Raw genomic sequence first — 26,562 nt, forward strand, 5'->3', positions numbered from 1 at the left:
TGTGCTGACCACTGCTGACTCTGCTCCTCTGGGCCGCGTCCAATTCACTATTCTCAAAACTTGCTACAACAAAAAATTGACTTTTCAGGAGCATATTTAAAAGTACTCCAATAAAAAGCCAAAAGAGTTTGATTTCTATGCGTTTTCTGGAGAATTGAATTGTCTTGGCACGAGGTTAAAACTAAAACTTAACTGTGACTAATCAACAGGTGAAACAAGTAAACTTTGAACAGACATGTTGTGAAAAACTGGACGCAGCCGGAGCGCGCGGCCACTTCCTGTTTACGTCCGTCGGTGGGCGGGGCTAAGCTTGACGCTGCTGGCGTCACGGGCTACACTTTTTTCTCCTAATTTTTAGCACTTTGACGTGAACTTTCGCTTCGGAGTTGACATCCCGGAGCAGTTATGGAGACTTTGTGACTTTTGGCGGCTGTATTCTCTGTCTGTTTGTTCTTATTTAACGTGAGTAAACTCTTTTCAGGCGACGGTTACAGCCCCCGCCCGAGGCTACGCTTTTCAGTGTTTGTGCAGATATGAGACATTAGCACAACTCAGACGCTGTTTGGAGCTTTTGTGCTAATCTAAAGTCTTATATTTCAGCAAACATTAGGAGATTAACTTCTTTCCATCTCCAGAAACTATTAAAAGTATTGAAAAATGACTGTTGATCATAAATATCCTGTGTAAAAGCTCCTACTCCTGCACTAGCATAAGTCAAATGTGCCTTTATTTCTTTTACAAATGTGGCTAATATGTCTCTATTTTCTTTTACAGTTTGCTGCTCACAATCAGAAATCATGGTCCAGGAATATCAGTCTCCTGTGAGGGTCTATAAGTACCCATTTGAGCTAATTATGGAGGTAAGTAAGCCTAAAAAATACTACAATACTGTGTATTCTTCTAGATAATAGGTGATAAGTGAAGGTTTGGATTCAATTAACTGTGTTGACTTTTAAATTAAAAGTATCTAAAATAAAAAAAGCTCAAAAATGAATTGTGCTAATTTAAGAATAGTAATTACACAGAACTTATGAGCCTATTTTGTTTGAGTTTTGGTTAATATGTCATTTAATCACATAGTTAAATTTGACTGAATGATGATGAAAATATCCGATTACATTTTTTTGTGATGGTCATTGCAACTGGGGTTAGATTTGCAATTTATGTTTTAATAATGGGATTCTTTTCAAAATTCACAACCTAAACAAGTCCTGATGAATTGACAGAAATCTGAATGGACAAACTAATACAAGAATCACAGTGCAGAACATGTTTGTGCAGCTCTAAACAACACAGTCAGCAGTTTTTACGCAGAATAAGATATTTTTTTGTTTGCAGAGGAAATTATGGTACTTGACAAATGGCAGACTATGTGATTTGCTAACTGCGTCCATTCAAATTGCGATTTTGATTTGATTTTGGTTCATCTCACAGCCTTATGAACAAGAAATTAACCAAAAAAGCAGCAAATCTTATCCAAACACTTCCTAAACTTTTATTTATTTTATGTAATCTTTAAGAATTTCCTAAAGTCTGAGTCACCACTTTGTAACATCTTGCTTTCGTTCTCAAAAATACACCATATACAACGGTTACAAAACTGACCTCCGGTGGTTTTCTGGGCCAGTGTCAAGCACAGCTGTTAAAGTGGTGCTGACATAACACAGCGATAAGTAATGCCCAGCCAGGCAAGAAACTTTAAGTACTTTACTTTTCCACACTCAGAAATCTTGTATTTTAACTTCTCAACAGTCTCAACTAGTTTGTTTTTTTTACCCTTTTTTGTAGGAACACATTTTATTTATACATTTTTTGGTTGAAAATGTGCAGCAGCTCACTATATGCTTTAGTCTTGACACAACTAAAATTTCGATACTAAGGAATAGAAAGTCGATACTCAATACTGATTCCGATACCACGATGATAAGAAACAAAAAAACACTCTTTATTTAGACAGTTGAATGCCATTTTCAGCATTAAATAATCATACTTTTAATATTAGAATGTGGTTTTATTTCTGTTTAATCCCTCAGTCGTCCAGGTAAATATGACCTTATACTTCAACATCATTCTAAAGCTTTTCAGGAAAGGTTCATTTCTGTCATATTAATGTGACTTTTTAGTATTGATACTTACTTAAATGAGTATCTAGTTTGACAACCCTAATCTGCTAAAACATGATCACATTACTAGATTATTTTATTAGAAAAACATGTAAATAATGTCTCTGTCACTGTCGCACTGGGGGATTTTCCGGTTAAGAAGTTTGCTCAGGGCACTGCAAAATTGCCAATTATTAGATTAAATAAATTAGTTAACTCAAATTGGATTTTTTTTTTTTTTCAAAGCACGCCAGTCAAGCCCTGGAGGCACACTGAAAATCAAGGAATTACACAGTCAGACCTGCAAGAACAACACAGTTTTCCGTGTTTTGATTAAAATATTCAATCCTGTCTGTTACATATTAAGCCACCTACTTGCTACTTGCTTCACACTAAAGATTTTCTTTCCGTCGTGCAGAGTTTTCACTTGATACACTTTAACCTGGAAGGAGTTACAAGTTTTTCAGTATAGCAGTATATAGTTATAACGTTTAATAGGCTCTGTTCATAATAGGGGGCAGTTCAATGTTTAAGAAAAGAAATATCCTGTAAAAGTAAAAGTAAAAATCCTCATATGTTAAATATTATCATTATTTGGGCCCACAAACTAGTCATATTATGGCTTAAAGTAGGTGAGGACGATGTGCTAAAAAAAGGTTATGTGCCAGAAGCCAGATCACAATTTCTATTTTATCACAATTCATGTAGACGTAGAGTCTTTACATTGTCCTGAAGAGGTAAATAAAGTCTGTGATTGGTTAAATTTAGCTGTCACTCATTACAGATCATGACCAATAGGAGGTGCCGTTGGTGAAAACATCATATTGTCACGGTCGATTCGATACGATTAGATTTTTATCACCCAGACCTAGTTATTTTCAACTGTCAACAATTGTGTTTTTGTCAAGTTTTTGTTTTTTTTAAAGCTCGAATGAACAAATTAATTAGTTCAGCTGCACTTAAAAAAGGCACTTAACAGGTAAAAGATAATTACAGAGATGTAAATTTGAACAACAACATTTTCCCCAGGGCTTCAACTAATGATTATTTTAGTTGCCAATTGGTCAAACAAATATTTCTATTGTACATTAAGCTTTATCTTTGCTATAAAAGGTCTTTTGGCATGTATTTAAGAGACCGGATAGTCCGTAGTGAAAACATCGATTATCAAAATACCATTATTTTAATAGTCGACTAACCGCAATTAGTCCACTTAACTGTTGCAGCCCTAATTTTAACAGTTAAAGGTAAATTCTAACCCGTCCTTCAGCTGAATTTTAAAGATTGTTTAAAATATTGTGATTTAGGGCTGAACTATTTGGGGAAAACTGTGATTTTTTTTTGACAAGCATTGTGATTAGATTTGCCATTTATGTTTTAATAAGTAGAGTTTAATAATATTTAATAAGTATTTCAAACATGTCCAGAAGAATTGACAAAATATTGAAATATGAGCTGACAAACGACAGTAACACAAGAATCACATTTCAGAACATGTTTGCACAGATTTAAGCTTTAGGGTTAGCACTTTTTATGCAGAATAAGACAAGACATTTTGTTGTTTTATGACACTAACATTGCTGCGTTTGTGATTTGCTAATTGCGTCCGTGCTAATTTGATTACTCTTTCAGCCCTATTGAGATTTTCGCGTAAACCTTAACTATTCTGCGAACACGAGGCATAACACGGCATCGAATGTTTTGAACCCCGGTAGACTGAGAAAGGCAAAGACAAAATCCAATCTGCAGTTTCCTGTTATGGTTATATTCTGGCCGCTGATGGTCCGCTGACAGCAATTAGAGCCGCTAATAGTCTCCAGGATATTAGCTCTGGCTGCATGTCTAACTAGTCATGTCTTTGTCAGCGCTACAATCATCGCAGCAAGGATTCTTTTGAGGAAAATGTGTTTTTAGATACTATTCCTTGTGCTGAGCTATTGTTGCAACTCAAAAACATGTGATACACCATGTTAAAGCACCACTGTGTAACATTTTAGCCATTAGAAACGCTTAAAATGAAAGCAACCTTTTCATTATAGATGTTTTTATTGCTTGCTGTGTGCGGGAATGCCTCAGTCTCCACAAACCTGACTTGTAACTTCACGTGTCACCTGCTTGTCTCCATGGAAATATGATGGACTTGCCCGAAATGCTTCAAAATGCGACATGTTACGCATTGGGGCTTTTAACTGTTCCTCAGCTCGTACAATGGAGACTGAAGGACAATTATAATACTTTTGGTTTATAATTAATTACACTGTTAAAATCCAAACTGAGCCGTAGTGACATAGTGACACTTAATTAAAGTTGATTTCAATACCAGTTTTTTGCTTCTGTAATTAAAAATGAACAACCTTTTTAGACTTTCAAATACAGATCCAAACCGTTCAGTGTTCAAGTATTCAGGACGCATCCAGTTTTGTCCTACTTATGGTATGTTTTCTTCCAGTATCACTACTTTTTCAAATGAGAATCGAGTTTTGATCCTAGTTTTCGTATCTATTAGTATCTGAAACCACAAAGGCTGCAGTTATTTAGACATTAGATTGTCCTCTGCAAACAACAAATATCCTGTTTTTAAAAATCTCTACACCTCCACAAACATGTTCTGAAATGCGTGGGATTCTTGTAGTAGTTTTAGTTTTAGTTTTAGTCGTCGTCTTCTCCCAAATCTTAACGCTCCGGGACTTGTTTACAGTTTCCACTCTGAGCAGAATCCTACTTTTTAAACACAAATCTAATTATAGTACTTCTTCCCCTCAAATTGCACAACACTTTTATCTGGATATTGATTTGTTTTTTGTTTTTTTTTGACAACCTCTGCACCAATTAGGGCTGAGGATCCGTATTTATCATGGATATTTTCTCTTTGATCTTGATGGGAACATTTTGTTATTTTTTTGTTCTATTGTTAGAGTTGAACTTTTAAGGGTTCAAGAAACAACCAACCAATAAACCAACTACTAAAGTGCTTAATGTTGCTATTTATTGTACTTTTGAACTTGTTTCTCCGGGGATAATTCTACTTTAGGGCTATTTGTCAGTGGCATAATTTAATTTCAGTATCGTATTTTATCGTCTATATTTTCTTAAGGAATATATTTTTATTTTTTTGTTCTATTGTTAGATTTGACCTTTAAATGATTCAAGAAACAACCAACCAATAAACCAACTACTAAAATGTTTAATTTAGCTATTTATTGTACTTTTAAACTTGTTTCTCCGGGGATAATTGTACTTTAAGTTTATTTGTCAGTGGCATAATTTAATTTCAGTTTCATCTTTTATCGTCTATATTTTCTTAAGGAATATATTGTTTTGTTTATTTATTTTTTGTCCTATGGTTGGATTTGAACTTTAACTGGTTCAAGAAACGGAAAAACCAGCTACTAAAGTGTTTCTTTTTGCTATTTATTGTACGTTTGAACTTGTTTTTTTGGGATAATTCTACTCTAGGGCTATTTGTCAGTTGCAGAATTGAGTTTCCGTATCGTCTTTTATCGTCTATATTTTTTTTAAGAAACATATCGTGCTGCAAATATTGTTATTGTGACTGGCCTTTATCTGGTACGATATCATTTATTATTTTGTAAAAGCGAAAATGTGTAAACTTCACTATAACTTAACATAAATTTGGTCCTTGCTGTGGATTTTAACAAACATATGATGTCGATATCAGCTCAAAAAATACACATTGGACCATTTCTAGTACCTATATTATTACAATCCTCTTATATAAGTACAGTGTAAACGTACAGAGCCTTATTGTATCTGTGCCAAGACAATGAAAAGACGATTAGAGCCATTTTGACAGTCGCTCTCAAAGATGGAGAGAACGAGGCCTCTCCGAGTGTCAGCGAGTTTCATGTAGAGTTTTATTCTCACTGTTTGTTGATAGTCAAAGAGGGAGGTTTGAAGGCTGCTCGTCTCGTCTCCGGCCATCTGCTCTGCTACGTTTGAACTGCTCCCACGCTGAAAGAGGGAATACGAGAAAGAGAGAGAGAGAGAGAGTGTGGGAGAGGGAGGAAAAGAGGCTCGGACAAAGAGACAGAGAGAGAGAGAGTGTGAAGTATAGGGTAGACAAAGGGAGACGAGACACCGAGAGGCTGACAAAGATACAAAGGGAAAGAGACAGTGAGGAAGAGACTGAGGGAAAGAGAGAGGAAAGGAAAGAAATAGTGAGAAAGAGACTGAGGGAAAGAGAGAGCGGCAGGGGGACAGAGAGGGAAAGAGTAAGAGTGGCAGGGAGAGAGTTAAGAGACAAATATAAAGAGAGGGACAGAGAGAGAGGTAGAGACAAACATACAGAGAGAGTGACACAGAGTTTGAGAGAGTGTGTGTGTGAGAGAGATACTGAGAGACAAACATAAAGAGAGAGTGACGAAGAGAATGCCAGTGAGCGAGAGACTGAGAGAGAGAGACGCATAAAGAAAGTGACGGAGAAAGAGACTGAGAGAGAGACTGAGAGACCAACATAAAGAGAGTGATAGAGAGAGAATGACAGGGAGAGAATGAGAGACAGATGGAGAAAGAGACAAACAAAGAGAGTGGCAGGAGAGAGATTGAGAGCGTGATTGAGAGAAAGAGATGAACATAAAGAGAGAGTGACAATGACTGAGAGAGAGAGAGAGAGAGACTGAGAGACAGACAAACATAAATAGGGAGTGACAGAGAGAGAGAGAGAGTTACATATCGAGAGAGACTGAGAGATGAACATAAAGAGAGTGACAGAGAATGACAGTGAGGGAGAGAGACAATGACAAACAAAGAGTGACAGAAAGAGAAAGACACAGAGAGAGAGAAAGAGGGTCAGAGAGAGACAGAGGCACAGAGAGAGAGTTCAAAGTCCTGTACAGTGGATCTTATGTCGTGTCAACAGTCTGGTGGCGACAGCTGGAATATGAGGCAGTGAAGCTCAGAACAGTTCATAAAAACAGTCATATAATCAGAGATATAACACGGCGCACTTGTTTTTATGTACTTTGTGTATAAAGAACTACCGGTACATGCCAGTACTACTGCTACTTCTACTTAAGGTGCCATGTAATAACACTAATACTTAAGCACTCACTACAACATCTCATTTATCAAAATATCTTTTTTCTTCACATAAAATATCAACTACAAGCACCAAATGTCTTCATTTATTCATTTTCAAATAATTTGTTTTGACATATTTTGTTGATGCAGTATATTCAAACATTCATATTTGTTAATTTTGCAGTTGTGATAAAGCTGTTGAGATAAAAACACATCTGCCACATGACACTTCCAGCCCATGTTCACATAAAACTTCAAAATGTTTCCCATATCTAGAGAAATTTCAAGGTTACGAGGTCTTTATTTGTGTTCTACTGTTTTATTATAGTGTTTGTGTTATTGTCTTTTCTAGGCGTATGTGCGTAGATTCCCAAAGTGCCCCCTGATCCCAGTGTTAGTCGACTGTCAGATCCTGAGTGAGACCCACAGTGACGACGGGTCTGTGGTCGTGACCGAGAGACGCTGCACCATCGACATCGAGATCCCCAGACTCCTCAAAAGGGTAAAGAAAACTGTTTTGTGCTTAATGGCAACGTGTCAAATCCACAGAATGTAACTTTTTAGCCAGAAATAGACTTAATATTCCAGAGTTTGGTATAAAACACATCCCTCTCCATGGAAAATGTGCCAAATTATGGTTTTAATGTGGGTGATGTTCTCCAGAAAGTAACATACTGCAGCTTTTAATGAAGCTTACCATACCTACTTTTTTTTAAAACATTTTTTATTTAATTTATTTATTTTGAACACATGTATCGGGTACACTTAAAGTACTTTTCACAAATTCATCCTTATATAAGCTCAAAAAGGAGTGGGAAGAAGAAAACCTATTAAATCCCACCCCTGTCTTCATTTAAGACATAAATTCAATGTTTTGTTTAAGTTTCTTAAATGTCAAATGAAATCACAAATCACGATTAATCAAATGAAAAACTAATACATTTTTTGTCATATCATATTTTGCTCCAATATTCTGTACTATATTATATGATTTTTGCAATATTTGACTATATAATACCATTTGCTTGGGATCCTGGATACACGTCTTAAATACTATATTGTACTATGAGTCTATGAGTATTATATACATATCCCTGTGTATAAAAACTTCAGAGCGATATCATTAAGGATTTACCAGGCGACCGTGCTAATCCAAACTAGTCAGACCAAATTAATTATTACTGAACCAGGATTAAAACAGATTTTATATTGTTTTTCAGATTAGTTCCATTCCTTGCGATATTATTACTGCTCTTAGTGGAAATAACAATGACTAAAACATCTCCAGAACAAATGAGTTTGTTGAAAACCTTTGCGGTTTATGTTTTTTCATGTTTTGTTTCTTCATGTTTTAGATCGCAGGTTTGGATTACCTGTACTTCATTCAGAAAAACACGCTGAACCGCAGGGAACGGACTTTGGACATCAGGATCCACAACGAGACGTTCTCCAGCAGAGTCTTAGTCCGGGAGCACTGCAGGTACTCGGTGAGTTACACAACCACGGCGAGGTCATCTGCTCCTTTTATGGTCTTTACATAACTGCACTTTCCATAGTTTTGTGGCAGGTCATGTGTAAGTTTATGCAAAGTAGGTAATGGCACAAAACACAGCACAGATTAGAGCTGCATGATCTGAAAAAAGCTGTGATTTTTCTGACAGATATTGCAGTTAGGTGTACTACATATTTAAGAAGTAGTGTCTGTTCTGAGTGCATATGGTGAACAACTCCAGGGGCATTAACATTTCCACGTATTTGCGCAATATTTGTCTTGCTCCAGTACAAATATAGTGTATACGCAGCTCTTGAGGTCAAAATATGTCTGTCTGTAGTTTAGAGCAGTGGGCCCCCAACCTTTTTTTGCAAGCAATTTTGGAACAATGTAGGTTTTATTTTCACGGACCGGCCTTCTACGCGTGGCAGATAAATATGGCAAAAATAAGTTAAGTCTCACCAAACCGCTGCATCGGTGGGAGCCCTGCACTTGTTTCTTCTTTCCTTCTTGCTCACGTTTGTTTCTTTAAAAAAAAAACCTCTAAATCTGATCTCTTAATCCCAGGTGCTTAGTCTCCATGTGCCAAAGCAGTTTTGAAGGTTTCATTGCCTCACCTGTAGCGACAAACCCATATTTTAAGTAGGACTCCTGGTGTTGTCTGTTAAATTGATCTTTCTTTTTCTTGGAGGTCATAGTCTCCTCTTCTGGCTCCTCTTTTGACCTTTTCCCCTTTGTTAAAAACCTCTCCAAAGACTTTTGTTTTGACTCATTTCCACTCGCTTGTGTCTTTTTATTTATTTAACCTTTATTTAACCAGGAAGGTCCCATTGAGATTAAAAACCTCTTTTTCAAGGGAGTCCTGGCCAAGAGGGAACACATTTCAAAACAAGTACATATCGTGTCTGATGTGTTAAACGTGATGCGTCATCGCGGAGACAAGAGCAGATAATAAACTTTCCACTACATCAAATAGATTTCTGTGGCGATTTCCTCTCAGGATTTTCAGTATATTTCTACGGACGAGCTTATTATCGTGTCATGAGGGACGGGTGAAAGTTACATCGGAGAAGATGCGGTCGCTGATCAATTATTTACTGTTTTTGTGCGGCCCTGTAGCAAATGCGTAACGGCCCGGTACCGGTCCATGGCCCGATTGTTGGAGACCACTGTTTTAGCATTACTATGATGGAAAACTCTGTTCTGGTGTCTGGAAGTTGGGAAAAGCACTTATACTTTACTCATCGCGGTGAGTAATTAGGACGATAAGAATGAATAAAGTAAGTGAGGAATAACTTTGAAAAACTGCAAACCATTTAGAATTAAGTAGTTCAGTTTTTCTTTTTTTTAAGATGTGAAAATCTGGTGCAGTTTAAGAGAAAACAGAAATATGAACAGTTAAATTAATACAAGAATTGCCTGCATTTCAGAACATTTTGTACAGGTCTAAACTAGCAGGTTAGCAGGTTTTACAGACGATAAGACGCTATGGAGACACTTCACACTTAAAGTATTGAGTTCTCTGCCACAGACAGAAAATGCAGCGTTTACAGTTTGCTGCCAGTGCTTCTACTCAGCTCAGATTTTGATTTGAACATAGTAAATTTCTTTTCAAATGTTTGTTTTTCTAGGTTCATCCTGAAAATGAAAACTGGACATGTTATGAGCAGACAGCCAGTATGGACATCAAGTCATTCTTTGGATTTGAAAGCACTGCAGAGAAGATAGTTGGGAAACAATACGCCAGTAACATTAAAAAGGTTTGTATTTGTTTTAATAATTAACAAAAATAATGATGTTCAGTGTATATAAAATCGCTGTGGGGCAGTTTTTTTACACGAGTATATTCACTTGAGTATTTTCTTTCAATAAAAATGTATTTCTCCTTGTCGTTTTCAGACCTTATACTTTCACTATTTCATGAATAATATATTTGACAGTATAACAGTACTCTTGGTTACTCTTCCCACGGTGAGTAAGTGACAAGTGACAAAAGCTTTTACGTTGACAGAGTTAGATTTGAACATTTGTTTCTTGCACCGATTAAGTGAAGTAATTACAGAGTCTTACTATAGTAAAAGCCAAAAGTAAAATCTGTCAACTGGACAAAAAGTTGTGGGAGTGAAGCTTGGATGAGCCGTGGAACGTTTTCACTCCTACAACTTTTTGCCCAGTTGATAGATTTTACTTTTGGCTTTTACTATGGATCAGATCTGGACGACTGAGGAAATACACAGATATATAGTCTTACCCGAGTTGTAGTTTTTTGGTTATACTACTACCTAGAGGTGTAGAGGTGAGCAAACGACAAGTTAACAGTATAGTTTCTTGACAATAATGTAGTAGTGGTCCCAAGAAATTGCTCTGCTACTGCAAACTACTACTCAAGTAACTACTACAATGAGAGTAACTTACCTGAAAAGCAAGTAAACGCACATTTTACATAGTTTAAAAGCATCAGCTCTTTTCCGTCCTGCAGAGTGTCTCATACTGACGCCTGCATACCTCCTGTGAAATCCAATTACAGCAGTTTCCTCTCCTCCTGTGCAGGGGAAAGAGATCATCGAGTATTACCTCGCAGAGATGGAGCGGGAGGGCATCAGCTTTATACCGCGCTGGACCGCTCCTGCCCTCTCCACCTCCACCTCCTCCTCCTCCACCACAGCCATACCAGTCTCCACCCCCAGAGACGCAGCCCTGTCCAGCCCCACCGAGCTCGCCGGCTCCCCCGATGGTCAGTTATCCACACTACCGTCACTGTCTGATGAGCTGCATTACCTGTAATTACCATCGTCGGGTTAATTTGAGGTAGAGATGTCGAGATTCCCATTAGACGACGTTAATCCTGTACAAAAAGTGACTGCACTGGCCAAAAACTACGAGACACTTCACCTATTTGTAAATTTAAATTCATAAAACATCCTTATTAACCTCTATAATAATAAAACACTTGAACGCAATTATATAAAGGTGCGTAACATCGCGTTTTAGCATCTACTTGTCCCCAATGTCGATGTTGTTTTGCATGAAATCTTCCGCAGTTTGGCATTAAACGTAGGTACAGGTCAGATCTGCGGTGAAGCCAATCCGCTCACAGTGAGAATGCGTGTTTTACAAAGTATTTATGAGGCACAAGCTTGACAAAACTATTGAAAATCAGACGCTAATCGTTGCTAAAACTAGTATTGAGACTCGTTACTCATTTGAGCAGGTATTGATATGAAAAAGTCACGTTCACAGCAGAGAAATGGACCTCTCCTGAGCTGTAGAATGATCTTGAACAAGTATAAGACACATAGATCACATGGACCAGACAAGGCTAATGAGCATTAAAAAACCTGCTATGAAATAAACGCTAAAAACATCAGTATAATGGCGTTCCAGGCGGGGCTAAATACATCGCCATGGAGACAAGTGAATGGTGTACCGTACTTCAAAAAAGGTATACAGTGCACTTTTAGAAAACATCATAACTTTATTTATTCACAATAGTTACTTCTCTTACCGTCCCTCATCCTTGTAGCTACGGACTAAACCAAAAATGACCTGAAGGTGACAAACTAAACGAAAAAGATTACAGCTCTTCACGTTTTTGGAAATTTAATCAGTTAGTTTCACTTCTAAACGCTGATGATTAAACGTTAAAAATGTCCTCTAATCATTTTGTGACATCTATAATCACAGTTAGCAACACTTGACATCGCAAAGACGGTTAAAACGTACAAACCGAATGTTGATTTTTAAAGCATTAACTTCAAATCTGTTCATAATTGTAATACGCGTCAAGACAATCAGTGGCAAATATGAATCATAATATTTAAAGATGACTTACCTTATGCGTTCAGAGCATCCTAATTATTCAGCGCAATGAGTTTATAAGCACTTTTCACAGCTTTCACACACCAACTGGCATGCTAACCACACGTTTCCTGATTATCAAACACTGAAATGTTTTATAATCAGACGCAGACGGTACACGGCGGACATATTTTGACCTCAAGAGCCGTTTATACGATATATCTGTACTGCGCAAGACACATTTTGCTCAAATACATGGGAAAAATCGTGTACAGGGCAGTACTGTGAATTGTATATTTGAACAAACTGCATGAGCCTTGTAATGCAAATGTATTTTACAAGTATATTCGTTGTAGCGTCCTGTTCAAACCGCTGTCTGTCTGCGCCGAGCCTTAAACTGATTATGTATATTTATGTATGACTTGCAGATAAGTTGGACGCGGACTACATCAGGCGTTACCTAGGCGATTTAACCCCCATGCAGGAGAGCTGCCTCATCCGACTGCGCCAGTGGCTCCAAGACGGACACAAGGGGAAGGTCGAAACACTTTACATCTACAAATAAAGAATCATATGTAAAGGAAATGTAGTAGTTTTATAAAAGTACTCAATGCCTGGCTCATGAGATCTGATGAAAAGACATGTAGTACATTTTGTTATGACCTGATGTGCAGTGCAGTAGGTTCATTAGCGCGATACATGCTGATTGTGTTGTGATAGTGCTCTGCAGGGGGAGTGACTTAGCGCGGAGAGCAAAGGGAGGGGAGACTCAGAGCGTCAATGAAAATGCAACATGTTAATACGTTGTTTTTAATGAATATAGTTATAGTTATAGTTAAATGGTGATCTCAGTATGTTATTTGTGAGCAGGTAATACCCCGTAGAAGTAAATACCCCCTCTTTAATACCCCATAGAAGTAAATACCCCCTCTTTAAATGTAATTTTCCTTCTTTATAGGTTTGCATAAAGTTTTTTAAGCTGGATTCCCTCTTTAACACATAAAAATGACAGTAGTGGACAATGGGCGAGTGAAGTCTGACTAAGGGACAAAAGGATGGCTAATGCTAGGGCTAATGCTAGGGCTAATGCTAGGGCTAATGCTAGGGCTAATGCTAGGGCTAATGCTAGGGCTAATGCTAGGGCTAATGCTTCTAACGTTCATACTATAAGATCACCTGTTGTATTTCAGACTAAGTTCACTATGGTCAGAAATCTACATTAGTCAATTAACTACACAAGAAAAAGAGGCTTTACATTTTTGATCAGGTTAGAATGAAAAGTACATTTGCACTTATTTTTAAATCTGTTGTAACGTCCTATAATGTGTTTGGTAAATGGTTTGTAAGAGCTCATCTTAGAAGATCACACAAGATAAAATTGCACAGTTTAGTTTTTATAAATCTCGTGTCTTGTCTTGGAATTATGTCTCGTTTCCTCAATAAACACATTTCAAAAAGTATCTCATAACATTCTTCAGAACTTTAAATTCTTGTATAGTAACAAGCTCTTCTTCTTCTTCTTCTTCACAGATCCCCAAAGACCAGCACGTGCTGCGCTTCCTCCGGGCGCTGGACTTTAACCTGGACAAAGCTCGAGATTTCCTGTGCCAGTCGCTCACCTGGAGGAAGCAGCACCAGGTGGACTTCCTGTTGGACACCTGGCAGCGCCCGCAGACCCTCCATGACTACTTCACCGGGGGCTGGCACCACCATGACAGAGGTACTCCCAGCTCCTAGACCCAGGTGGAGGGTGATGGATTTGTCCTTGTTCTTGAATTAGTGGGTGAAATGCTAAAAAAACCCATATTACATTGGATTTTTACCATGATTCCTGTTTCTCTGTATCGTTTTTTACAACTTTTAAGAGTGAACTAAATCTGTCTGCTGTGTCTGAAGATTCATTCTTTGCTGTGATTGGTTATATCAGATCATCATCAGGGTTGACCAGTAGGAGGCGTTGTTGTCTGTGTCTGTTTTTGACAATAGCTGCATTAAAGAAAAGAGGCGGAGGAGCAGATTATCACAGTTCGAGTTTTATCGCCATATCACCCAGCTCTACCTTGAGTTTTTTGAGTAACTTTTGAATTCTGTCAACTGGACCAAAGTTTAAAGAGTGAATAAGTTCCTCCACTCGTCCCAGAGGCTTCTTCGGTTCTGCCCGGGTTCTGTCGCTGTCTTATAACTGTCTGACGGGAGGATTTAACGCAGTGACTGACCTGTAACCTGTCAGAGAAGCCTCTTGGATGAGTGGAGAAACATATTCACTCTTAAAAACTTTTGTCCAGTTTGAAATGCCATGGATATGAATAACTATAATTTTAATCTGATGAGTAAGTTCCATGTTTAAAGAACTGTTATAGTACTGTGTTTTGTCGTCAGTGAAAACAACTACAATCCAAAAATAACGCAAAAAATATTCTGAATGAGCAGGGCCTTCGAGTGAAAACTGAGGGCCCGGGACAAGAAGTTTCACGTGGACCCCCCTCTGTCACAGTTTAATAGGATGAGAGTCCAATTCTAGGCCCCTAAACCCCGGGACAACAGACCCCTTTGCCCCCCCCGTCAACTCCCCTGTGGATAAGTACTTTTTTCGTCTGGACATTCTGGTGGTACAGTGGCGATTATCTTTGTTTGCAGTTATCACAATTGTATAAAACGTCCCTTTTTATCACGATAAACGATATTATTGTTTATTGTTCCATCCCTATTGTCATACTGTTGTGGTTTATTTATTAAAAAAATAGTAAAATGTGTGTATTATTTATGTTTTTGTCCTTCAAATTACATAAACTCTAAATTATAAATCCGATGTTACGTCCAGACAGTTTCTCTTTAAAATTACTTGACTTGTAGTTTCTCTAAATACTTTTTACTCTTAATTTCTTGGACCCCTACGTTGAGTAATTTACTTGAGCGCTTGAGTACAGGAGGGTTGCGGTCGTATTGTGTATCTATAAGTAACCATGTGTTTTTGTGATTTTCAAGATGGCCGCCCCCTGTATGTCTTGCGTCTGGGGCAAATGGACACAAAGGGACTCGTGCGAGCTTTGGGAGAAGAAGTGCTGCTCAAACAGGTAAAGTTCTTTTTGTTTAAATGCACTCGCTATATGGACCGCTGCACCACTTAAGGGCGGCACGGCGGCGTGGTGGTCCTGGGTTGGGTTTCTGGGCGACATGAGGCCTTTCTCTGTGGAGTTTGCACGTTCTCACCGTGTCCCGTTAGGTTTCCTCTCCCACTAAAAAGCGTCTTTAACCCTTTTACGGACTGAGCACGTTATAAACCAGTGTAGCTCGCTTAGACTTTTATTCTTTTTAGCCACAAAAGTCATGTTAAAGTATGTCAGAGTATCAGAATTGAAAAGGTGATTCCAGAGTAAAGAAAAGTCACTGCGCTTAATAGTTTCGCTCTGTTTATGATACAGGTGCTGTCACTCAATGAAGAAGGTCTGAGGCGTTGTGAGGAGAACACCAGAGTTTTTGGTCGTCCTGTCAGGTACGAGCGTTAAGATCACGGTTTTACATCATAATTTCTACCACAAATTCCACTTAAATCCATCGTTTTCTCTTCCCTGTAGCTGCTGGACTTGCCTGGTCGACCTGGAAGGACTGAACATGCGGCATCTTTGGAGACCTGGCATCAAAGCCCTGCTCCGTATCATCGAGGTCGTGGAGGCCAACTACCCCGAGACGCTGGGCAAACTGCTAATCGTGCGCGCGCCCAGGGTTTTCCCCGTTCTCTGGACTCTGGTAAAGATCTTTAGTTGTAGTTTTCATTTGGATTTAATCCCAAAACCTCAGAAACGAGGTGTACACATTGAACTACTTAATCTTTGCATCCACATCGTGTTTTTAGGACATACATTTCAAATCTATTTATAATTACACTACATGTCCTATATAACAAAGAATACAAGTTGTTTTTATTTTTTATTTTTTTATTTTTATTTTTATTTAATTTATATATATATTTATTTTTTTATTTTTTTTATTTTATTATTTTTATTTAATATATTTATTTTTTTACTTAATTTTACTTAAAGGCGCTGTACTTATTTTTTACCATCTTAAAAACTAGTTAATTTTAAACAGTTTGCAATGGTCCAAAGTTACTCACCTGCCTTATTCATGCCGAGCATCCTAATTATTCACCTCAATGAATTTATAAGCTTTTCACAACTTTCCAGAGAGTTTTGTCGCCACAGTAAAGCTAACAACTGGCATGCAAACTGCACACTTCTCAATTCTCAGACTATAAAACGCTTTACGATCAGATGCCAACAGTACACAGCTCACTTAGTTTGACCTCCAGAGCTGCTCGCACAATATATCCGTACCGGGGGTTGCATTTAATCCCGAAAGCGCAGAGACGAGTCGTAACTTTAAATTGGAAATATTCACTAAAAGGAAAAGGCAAAACAATATAAATCTTAACCCTATGGGGGACGTTTTTATGAATACAGCAATAAACGGCAGCAGAGATAAGCGCTCAGAGACAATCGATTTAAAACCTAATTTGAGCAGAATACCATGGAGATTAAAAGCAGAAAAAAAGGAAATATCGGTGAGCTACTTTATTGACAAGTTTCAAATTAAAATCTCACGTATAAATATAAAACATTTGTGCTGATTTCTTAAAGTGTAGAGTGGTAAAGTGCGTTACGTTTAACATGTGCTCGTACTGGTTTAAATGTACTGTACCAGCTGTGTACTGTCTGCATCTAATTATAACGAGTTTTACTGTCCGGTAATCAAGAAGTGCTCGATTAGCTTGCTAGTTGTTGTTGTAGCGTGATGGCAAAACTTCACTCTGACCTTTTGAAAGCTGTGAAAAGTGCTTATAAACTCATCACGGTGGGTAATTAGAAATATTCTGTACTTCTTAAACATCTTTAAGTGCAGAATGCAGACAGAATTTAGCCTCGTATGTTAATAAAAATAAATAATGTGCTCACTAAACTAAAATGTGTGTCTAAATTTCAAAACTAAGGAGAAAGCTCAGTAGTTTATAGCAATTCTGATACTACGATGATTGAAAAAATACATTCTTGACTCAAAATAATTGTTTCTTTAATATCTCCATGTGGTTTTTTACTAAAACTCATATATACTATCCATTTTTGTCTCATTTATGTAATATTTTCTGTACAATACTTGTTCAAATGAGCGTCTAGTTTCATTAATATCACCCTTATACAGGATCTGGCAAAGTGAGCAGCACATTCTGGTTCCTTTCTTATCTGCTTGAGAGACAAAACAAACAATCATACGCAAACAAATGAAACGACTTTTACATCAGCAGTAAAAATCAATATTTGACTTGAGCTCATCATATCTGAAAACATACGAGTACAGTTTGTGAAATATTTAAGAATAATCCTACATGCACTGTGTATATATATTTTTAGGTAAGTCCCCTGATCGATGAAAACACACGTAAAAAGTTTCTCGTCTACGCTGGAAATGATTACCAAGGAGCGGGAGGCCTCGTGGACTACATCAACAACGAGTACATCCCCGACTTTTTAGGAGGAGATTCACTGGTACTCACGCAATTTCAATATTTTTTTTTACTTTGACATGTTATATATTTGACATAAACTGTACATTTTTTCTTTTAGTGTGACATTCCTGAGGGTGGGTTGGTGCCTAAATGTCTGTACCGGACGGCAGAGGAGCTGGAGAGTGAGGAGTACAAACTATTGACCGATTCTATTTACAAAAGCGCCTCCATCTTCAAAGGAGCTCCTTATGAGGTGAAGTGGAGTCATGTTATAGTGTTGGGTTAGGGTGCCCCCAGCTGGACAAATGATATATTTCAGTTTTTTTCATGCTTTGATTTACTTTTATTGCAGTCATTCTAAACCCTTTAAAGGCACTAAGCTATTTACTGATCAGTGTTATAATGTGTTTCCTCATCTAAAACAAACATACCTTGAATTGTGTTTTGTCTCATTCACTCATGTTTAACGCACAAACGCTGCATATTTAGGTTGAGTTCTTCTCTCAAATGTGTGAATGAAACAAAAACCAAACTCCATGTATGTTTTTGATGAGATAACAACATGACTCACAATAATCCATTTTGTGCAGTATAGGGCCTTTAAGTAGTGTGTTTCCCATTACTTTTTAGTCACCCTGATATAACACTTGTATAAATTGAGAATTAAATACTCACATAATTTCTTCATACTTTTTTATATACATTTTGAGACAGATTGAGAAAGGTAGAATTATTAGTTAGAATCTAAATTAAAAATATATTTAAAAAAATAGTTATTATTATTATTTATTATTATTATTTTTAATTTATTTTTAATTTTATTTTTTTTGCATCACTTTGCCTTAAAATGTAAAGGTTTATTAAAAGAGGGATCCCTGTGCCTTTAATTTAAAAGCAACAGTATGTAACTTTTTAGCCAAAAAATAGTCTAAAATATAAGCTTTTGTGTGTGTGTGTGTGTGTGTGTGTGTGTGTGTGTGTGTGTGTGTGTGTGTTTATTGCACGGAAAACGAGCCTTGCGTCTCCACAAACCTGACTCTTATTTGGCCTGGACGATGTTCTTCCTTTTGCCATAATTAAACTGGTATTAAACTTTCTGTCTCTGGAGAATGTTGCAAATTATAGTTTTAACTATTTCCATGGAATCATCTGCAGTTACATACTGTACCTTTTAAAACTGTATAAAAACAAAATTATAATTGTATTTTTTGCTCTTTATTATGTTTTATTGTTGAGCTGCTGTGTTGACGTAATTTCCTCATCAATATTAACAATTTTAGTTTCTTTTTGTTCGTTTACTCATTTTGCCTTTAACCATGACCAAATTCACGTCTCTTCTCCTTCCACAGATGTTGATCGAGATCTCAGAAGCGTCCTCCGTCATCACGTGGGATTTTGACGTGTCCAAGGGCGACGTCCTCTTCCACCTGTATCACTCCAGACGGGCCCCTCAGCCCCAGAGGAGAGACACTCTGGGGGCCCACGGCATCGGCTCCCTGGGGGCCGTGAACGCTCCGCTCATCGACAAGAGCTGGGTGTTAGGGAAGGACTACAGCATGGTGGAGAAGGCCCTGGTGTGCAGAGAGGGGGAGAGTGTGCAGGTGAGGGTTTAGAGCAGGTGAAGGAGGAGGGATTTGCACGTTCTACTTCTGCTTTCATTGATTGATTTAATAATAATAGCAATTTATTTGACTATTTATACTGTGCTTTTTGGACACTCAAAGACGTTTTACAGTGGATTATTCATTCATTCCGTACTTGATAGTGGTAAGCTACTATTTTAGCCACAGCTGCCCTAGGACAGACTAACAGAAGTGACGCTGCCAATCTGCACCATCGGCCCCTCTGATCTCCACGCACACACCACATTCATACCAGGCATTGTGAGCAATTATGAAAACTTAACTTTGATTGTAATACACATTTTGATACCATATTTACATTGATTTTTTATATGAGGACCTAAAATATCTGTAATCAGGACAGTCCTACTCACGCAGTAACTGAAATAGCAGTGGCCACCGGGGGGCAGCACACATTTGACAGTTTTGGACCAGAACACTGACTATGAACAGGAGACAATACTAAGAAAACACCGTATAGAAAGTTTAGTAGCAAAAAAGTTGATGTAGTGTTTAGTTCGTCTTCTGTTTTCTTGTGCTTTACTTTAATATTTTTATGTCTTTCTCAAACCCAGGGCTCGCACATCACCCGCTGGCCGGGTTTCTACATCCTGCAGTGGCGCTTCCACAGCTCCGCGGCCTGCACAGCCTCCAGCCTGCCCCGCGTGGACGACGTTCTGGCCTCTCTGCAGGTCTCCACCCACAAGTGTAAAATCATGTACTACACGGAGGTGCTGGCGTCACATGATTTCAGGTAGGGTTTGGTTGTTTTTTTTTTTGTTTGAGTTCAAATGACACAATATTTCAGAATGTTTTCAAATGGAACTGGAGGACATGACATAATTCTGCGGTGTTTCTTTTTATCCTTTAACCGTCAAAGGTGTAAATACTTAGATCAGACAATGAAGTACAAAAGTATTTATAGAAGCTGAGAATGCCAACAATGTTTTTCTGACTATGAATGAAACAAAACACAACTCCAGGTCTGTTTTTGATGAGATAACAACATATAACATGGTTTGCAGCGTCAAGAGTCAATTTTGCGTAATATAGGACCTTTAAGCCTTAAGATTAATATGACAAATTTGTGGGACCAACAAATAACGATGGGGTTTATCATTTGGATATAAAAACTGTAAATGTCTCATAGCGTTATAAATATTTTTTGATATTTACAACATCAAATTCTACAAAATGGAGTTAATTTAGCTACAGATTTGACACATTTTATAATCTCTACCAAAAAAGTTCTGTAAATCGCCTTTAAAAACAACACAGTTCCTCTTTTAAGCTTTTAAAAATCCACCTTCTTCTTTAGTTTTTCTCATAATTGACCTTCTCTCCGGCTCCAGGGGCTCCATGACCAGCCTGGCCTCCAGTCACAGCGGCTTCTCCCAGCTCAGCGCCACAACCACCTCCTCCGGCCAATCACACGCCAGCTCCACCTGCTCCAGCCAATCACACGCCAGCTCTACCCTGTCTAGGTAACATCCACTCAGCGGGACGACCAGCCTAGAATGACTTTGAAACATCTGGACCAAGCTGTGCCTTCCCTCCTCTCCAAGGGACCGACAAAAAAGTGGTGTAAAAGACTTTTAAAAGGCCCGTATTGCACTAAACGTGTTCTTGTAAGTTTTAAATGTTCTTAACTCTTCAGAAACATACCCGGAGTCGTGTTTTTTTTTTTTCATTCACAGCTTTTGAGTAATCCTTTATTTTTAGTCTGAGCTCAAAATGCTCTGTTCCACCTTGTGATGTCATGTAGTGGTAGTTTTCAAGTTAACATCTACTTTTTACCTTTTGTTCAGTAGATATCGGCTATTTACAAGACTGAAATCCTTCAAACTGTTATAGTGAAGGTATGTATATATAAATAAATAAATAAATAAATAAATAAAATAAAAAACACTTCCTGTATTACCCTATGACATCACAAGGTGGAACAGGGTTAAATGTGTGAATGAAACCAAACAACATGATAACACAGATTCAAAATAGTGCAATACAGGCCTTTAATAGATCTTACTTAATCATTTTGACTTGAATCTAATATTTTTATAATTCAGAATTTCATATTTATGTGTCTAGAATTATATTTACACTAGTTATTGTTAATGTTATCGTCCACTAGATGGCAGTGTTGTCTTAAACGTTAGCTGCTCACAGAAATGCTCTTACTCCTCGGGTGCATTTCCTTTTATTTATTTTTTTATTTCTCTTAATAAATATGAAAGTAACCTTGAATATTATGATGTCCTTGTATGTAGAACGCTTTAATTATGGTTTAAATAAATAATAATTTGACTGTAAACTTAATTACTACGGATTACTAGTGATGTAGGATCGTGAGCGTCAGGTCATTTAGATCATTTTTAATTTTAAATATAATAATAGTACAGTTATAATACACGCCTTTACTTTTTTTGTGTACTAAACATTTGTTTTAATGTAATAATGAATAAAAACATAAAAGGTAAAGGTTAAAGGTGCTTCTGTGTGGTTGCCATGTGAACAGAATGACGGCCTGTTTGAAGCAGCTCTACTCAGTGACTTAAAGGTGCATCATGTAACTTTTCTAGCGCTTTAAAATAACAATGCATTAGTTTTATACAGCACTTTTCTAAATGCGCAAAGTCGTTTTAGAATTTCATGCATTATTCATTGGCTCTATACTCGCTGGTGGTGCGTTAGTGTTGTAGGCTGAATGTTTCACAATGTTGTATTAAACGTATCTTTCTACATAGAGAAGAGCAGGTCAGATCTGTGGAGAGGCAAGCCTGCTCACTTTCAGATTTCATAAGTTTGTATTGCTAAAAAAATCCCTTAAAAATATGCAAAGTTACTTCTGATCATTCCAGACAAAGCGAAAACATCTCACGTGTGATAAGCAGGTGTCTAACCCTCCCCCAGCTTTAATTATCCAAAACAACTTGATAAAAACGTGCGCAGACCCCGCAAATATCCCTAAAAATAAGCAATAAGATGCTAAATCTCACGTAATTCGTTTTTTTGACTTTTTGGCCTTCGCATTTGCAATTTAACAAGCCGCTAATCTGAAGGCAATATCGCACCGCCTCGTGTAATGTGGCACACGACCAGAAACGCAGCCGATTTACATAAAACTTTAATTTTCTATAAACTTATCAGATGCTTCCAGCTACATCTTTATTGAATTTTCCAATGTTTCCCTTTGTTTCATTGTCTGGGCTAGCTGGCTCTGCGCCTAACTGTATTGTAGCCCCTACGGCCGACAAAACCAACAATCTGGCAACTTACTGGAACAATGAAAGTAACTACAGAATATGGCCTGAATTACAGCTTTTTCTAATGATCTCCCAAGATACCAATTGTCTGCGCACACAAACCAGAGCCTTGTAGTTATTCCTAGTTGCAGCTTCTGGAGAGGTCATGTTGTAGTTTATTAGTTTAATGGGTTCAATATGTTTCTACGGTAACGAGAAGTTGGAGAAAAGCGTATAGCTCGAACTGTGATACAACTGGACCTAATGAGCGCTGTTATGTGACTGGTCCTCGGTGTAATAGTACGTTGAGTGGCCTGGTGGTTGTAGAAGAAGTAATGACAGTGTGAGAGGCTCCGACAAGCCTCTAAAGTGTGAGTATTATTATTACTGTTAGTGATCTGATACCGCAACGACCGTTTTATGTACAGAGACGACACAAGAGTCACCGAAAAGTCCAAAAAATCCAAACGTTGTCTCAAAGAAGCAGCAGAAATAACAGCGTTTTCTTAGGTTTTACTTGTGTCCCTGTAATAATCTACACTGCCTGGACAAAAAAAGAAGTCGCCACCTGGATTTAACTGAGCAAATAGGTTGAAGTTGCTGCAGTTAGTCCGGTCGAGGTTCAGCAGAATGAGGTCAGCTGACATCTGAATATACTGAATGACCAGGTTGTTCCGTTGATGGATTTTTTTTCTTCCCTGATGACACGGGGCGTATTCCAAGACGACAATGCCACGATTCATCGGGCTCAAATTGTGACAGAGTGGATCAGGAGCGTGAGACGTCATTTTCACACATGGATCGTCCACCACAGAGTCCAGACCTTAACCCCATTGAGAATCTTTGGGATGAGCTGGAGAAGCTTTGTGCAGCGTCAGACTCGACCATCATCAATGCAACATCTGGGTGAAAAATTAATGCAACACTGGATGGAAATAAATCTTGTGACGTTGCAGAAGCGAAATCGAAACAATGAAACAGTGAATGTGCAACGTAATCAAAGCTAAAGGCGGAACAACCAAATATTAAAGTGTGTGACCTTTTTTTTTTGGTGGCGACTTGTATTTTTGGCCAGTCAGTGTATTAGGCTCTAAATAGTTAATACTTTTCATCATAAAATCACAAATTTACAGCGTTTCGTGTCAGAGTAATTGTGAAAAAACACAGGTTTGAATGGTACTTCTAGGCTATTTTTGTATTTTAACGAAACAAAAACAAGAACATTTTTCCTTGCCTAACTTTTCTGATGGAGACCTGCTTTGCCTAAAATATTCCAGTGTATGTCATTAAACTTATCTTGCATCTGTTAAATTCAAGGTGTTTCTATTGCTCAAAAACATCTTTAAAAACAAACATTCTTTCCACAGATGTGACCTGTAACTTGACCTTTAAACAAACATCACCTCCTTATTTCTGTGGAGATGGATACGTTTTAACGCCGTTTTGTGGAACATTCCCGGCCGAACGTGAACATCTCCATGGAGACAAGGAGGCGGCAGACCGTGTACCAGAAACGTTACACAGTGCAGCTTTAAATCTGACAAAGAAGTTTAGATCTTGTCAACTTCTCGTGTGAAAAAAAACACTGACGTCTACGGTATTTCCATTGCAACAGGTTTGAATTGTACTTTTTACACATCCTGGTATTTAAAATGAAACTTGGACAGATATTGCGTGTCGTTTAATTTCGTTGAAGAATAAAAAGTTGTAAAAGTGATTCGTGGAAAGTAAAAATGAAAACCCCAGATGTACATGTGCAGGGTTTTCACTGACACTTAGCGCACATGAGTAAGTGTGCGTGAATCAGTGCTATGATGAAACTGTGAGCGGCCTGCTTCATTTTACCCATAATGCCACGCTGTCCTGGTCTTCTCTTATTCGTTGAAGGGACACGGGTCGAAGAAAATACAGACGTGAGTAAGTTTGAAGTCAAAATGTATAGTTTTGGTTACTCTTCCTGACGTCTACTATGTATGAAATGGTTTTTATGATTTATTCTCCGCAGTTACTCTTATATTTGTGTAACTACTTCAACTTGAGTAATATTTTGTAGTAACGGTTCTCTTAGTTCAGAAAAATGTTTGGCTACTCTACCCATCTCTGTATATGAACCACAAAAAGTAACAAAACTCCAAAATGTGTTTAGCATAACTTGGGTCAACGTTAATATTGCGATAATGCAATAATGACTTTGTGTATTATTACATCAAAACACTATTACTACTACTACTACTACTACTGCTATTATTACTAGAATTTAACTCCATTGCAATAGTTGAAGCAGTAGAGGAAATCACCAATGCACTGGACCGAAAGAAGCATGCTATTTGTATCTTTATTGATCTGAAAAAGCATTCGAAACAATACAAAAATTCAATCCTGCTAAATAAAGTTGAAAGACACAGTATCAGAGGGGTAGACTGTGGACTGGCTAAGAGATTAAGACTTAAGAGGACAAGTCCAGTATTTTAAAATGGGAGAATACTCATCTGAATACCTTGGCATTGCTTGTGGTGTTCCTCAGGGGTCAGTGTTGGGGCCCATACTTTTCAATCTTTATATAAATGATTTAGGTGTAACTGCTTGAAATGAATAAATAAATGAAAATGAAATGAAACTACTAAATGATATACTCACTTAAAATCACCGATATATAATTTTTTTTGTGAATAAATTACTTAAGAATTAAAACATCTATGTCTGTTTTCTCTTTCTTGTTCAAATTTGGTGACTTATTATAATGAACCTGAAACAAAAATGGTTACGTTCCACCGAGAGGACACGCCTCTCGGCTGATCTGGGAACGCCTTGGGGTCCCGCTGGAGGAGCTGGAGGACGCGTCTGGGGCGAGGGAAGTCTGAGAGTCCCTGCTTAGACTGCTGCTCCCGCGACTCGGCCCCAGATAAGCGGAAGAAAATGGATAAACGGATGGATGGAGGATACTTTCTCAACCTGGCCAATTAGATTTTACTGTAAATGGCCTGAAAACTTTCTTAAAAAGTTACACAGTGGAGCTTTAAAGCAAACCAGATTATAAGAATGAGAAGAAACACGTTGGCACTGCTCCACTCTTCAGCCCCTCCATGTCTTTATGCCTCATTCAAGTACCCTTTATTATACTCTGTAGATTTGCCACGATAAAGAGAAAAACATGAATTCTCAGATGGCCACAGTCTAATAATAATTACAGTCACGCTGGATCTGAAGTCGCTGAGAGGCTCCAAAGTTTCATAAATGTTCAAATTCTAGTTATTCAGAATGATCGGATAATTAAAAGGAAATTAAAACGGTTCACTGGTTTGAAAATGCCCTACGGACCAAATTGGACATTTTTATAGGCGCAGTCGCTCGCTGCTGAACATGATTGAATCTGTCCTATTATCAGCTCTGAGCATAAACAAACAAAAACAGACAGAATATTTACAGTTACCAGCTTGGGTCAAATACTCGCCTTTTTTCCACGTCCCTAATCCGCATGAGTTTGAATTTCCTGATGTGTTTTACAACTCTCAGGATGCTAATTTATCATGAAGTAAAAAGCAAAGAAGAAAAGCTAAACTGCTAATGATGCACCGTTGCTACGTCCTGTTTTGCGATGAATAAAAAGCCTTTATAACTTAAAGCCGATCAAATTAATTGGGTATAGTGCATTTAAAGGTGCACCGTGCGGCATTTTCACCACGGAAATGTCTTAATGTCTGTGTAATCTCTCCGTCGTCCAGGTCTGATCCAAAGCGAAACACAAAACGGCCGCTTTATAAGAGAA

General features: G+C 37.9%; 1 protein-coding gene across 1 annotated transcript; it reads left to right on the forward strand.

The window, feature by feature from the left end:
* The first annotated feature begins 290 nt into the window (after positions 1-290).
* Positions 291-21,798, forward strand: LOC117374896 (SEC14-like protein 1). The gene is made up of 16 exons (XM_033971104.2): positions 291-462; positions 775-860; positions 7,495-7,644; positions 8,498-8,629; positions 10,266-10,394; positions 11,185-11,368; positions 12,861-12,970; positions 13,963-14,152; positions 15,418-15,506; positions 15,855-15,925; positions 16,008-16,179; positions 17,838-17,972; positions 18,051-18,185; positions 19,282-19,533; positions 20,130-20,308; positions 20,907-21,798. The coding sequence occupies exons 2-16, from the start codon at positions 798-800 to the stop codon at positions 21,040-21,042; spliced, it is 2,127 nt and encodes a 708-aa protein (XP_033826995.1). The 5' UTR covers positions 291-462; positions 775-797; the 3' UTR covers positions 21,043-21,798.
* Positions 21,799-26,562: the final 4,764 nt, after the last annotated feature.

Source organism: Periophthalmus magnuspinnatus, chromosome 8 (assembly GCF_009829125.3).
Source record: "Periophthalmus magnuspinnatus isolate fPerMag1 chromosome 8, fPerMag1.2.pri, whole genome shotgun sequence".
In the NCBI taxonomy this organism is placed as follows: domain Eukaryota; kingdom Metazoa; phylum Chordata; class Actinopteri; order Gobiiformes; family Gobiidae; genus Periophthalmus; species Periophthalmus magnuspinnatus.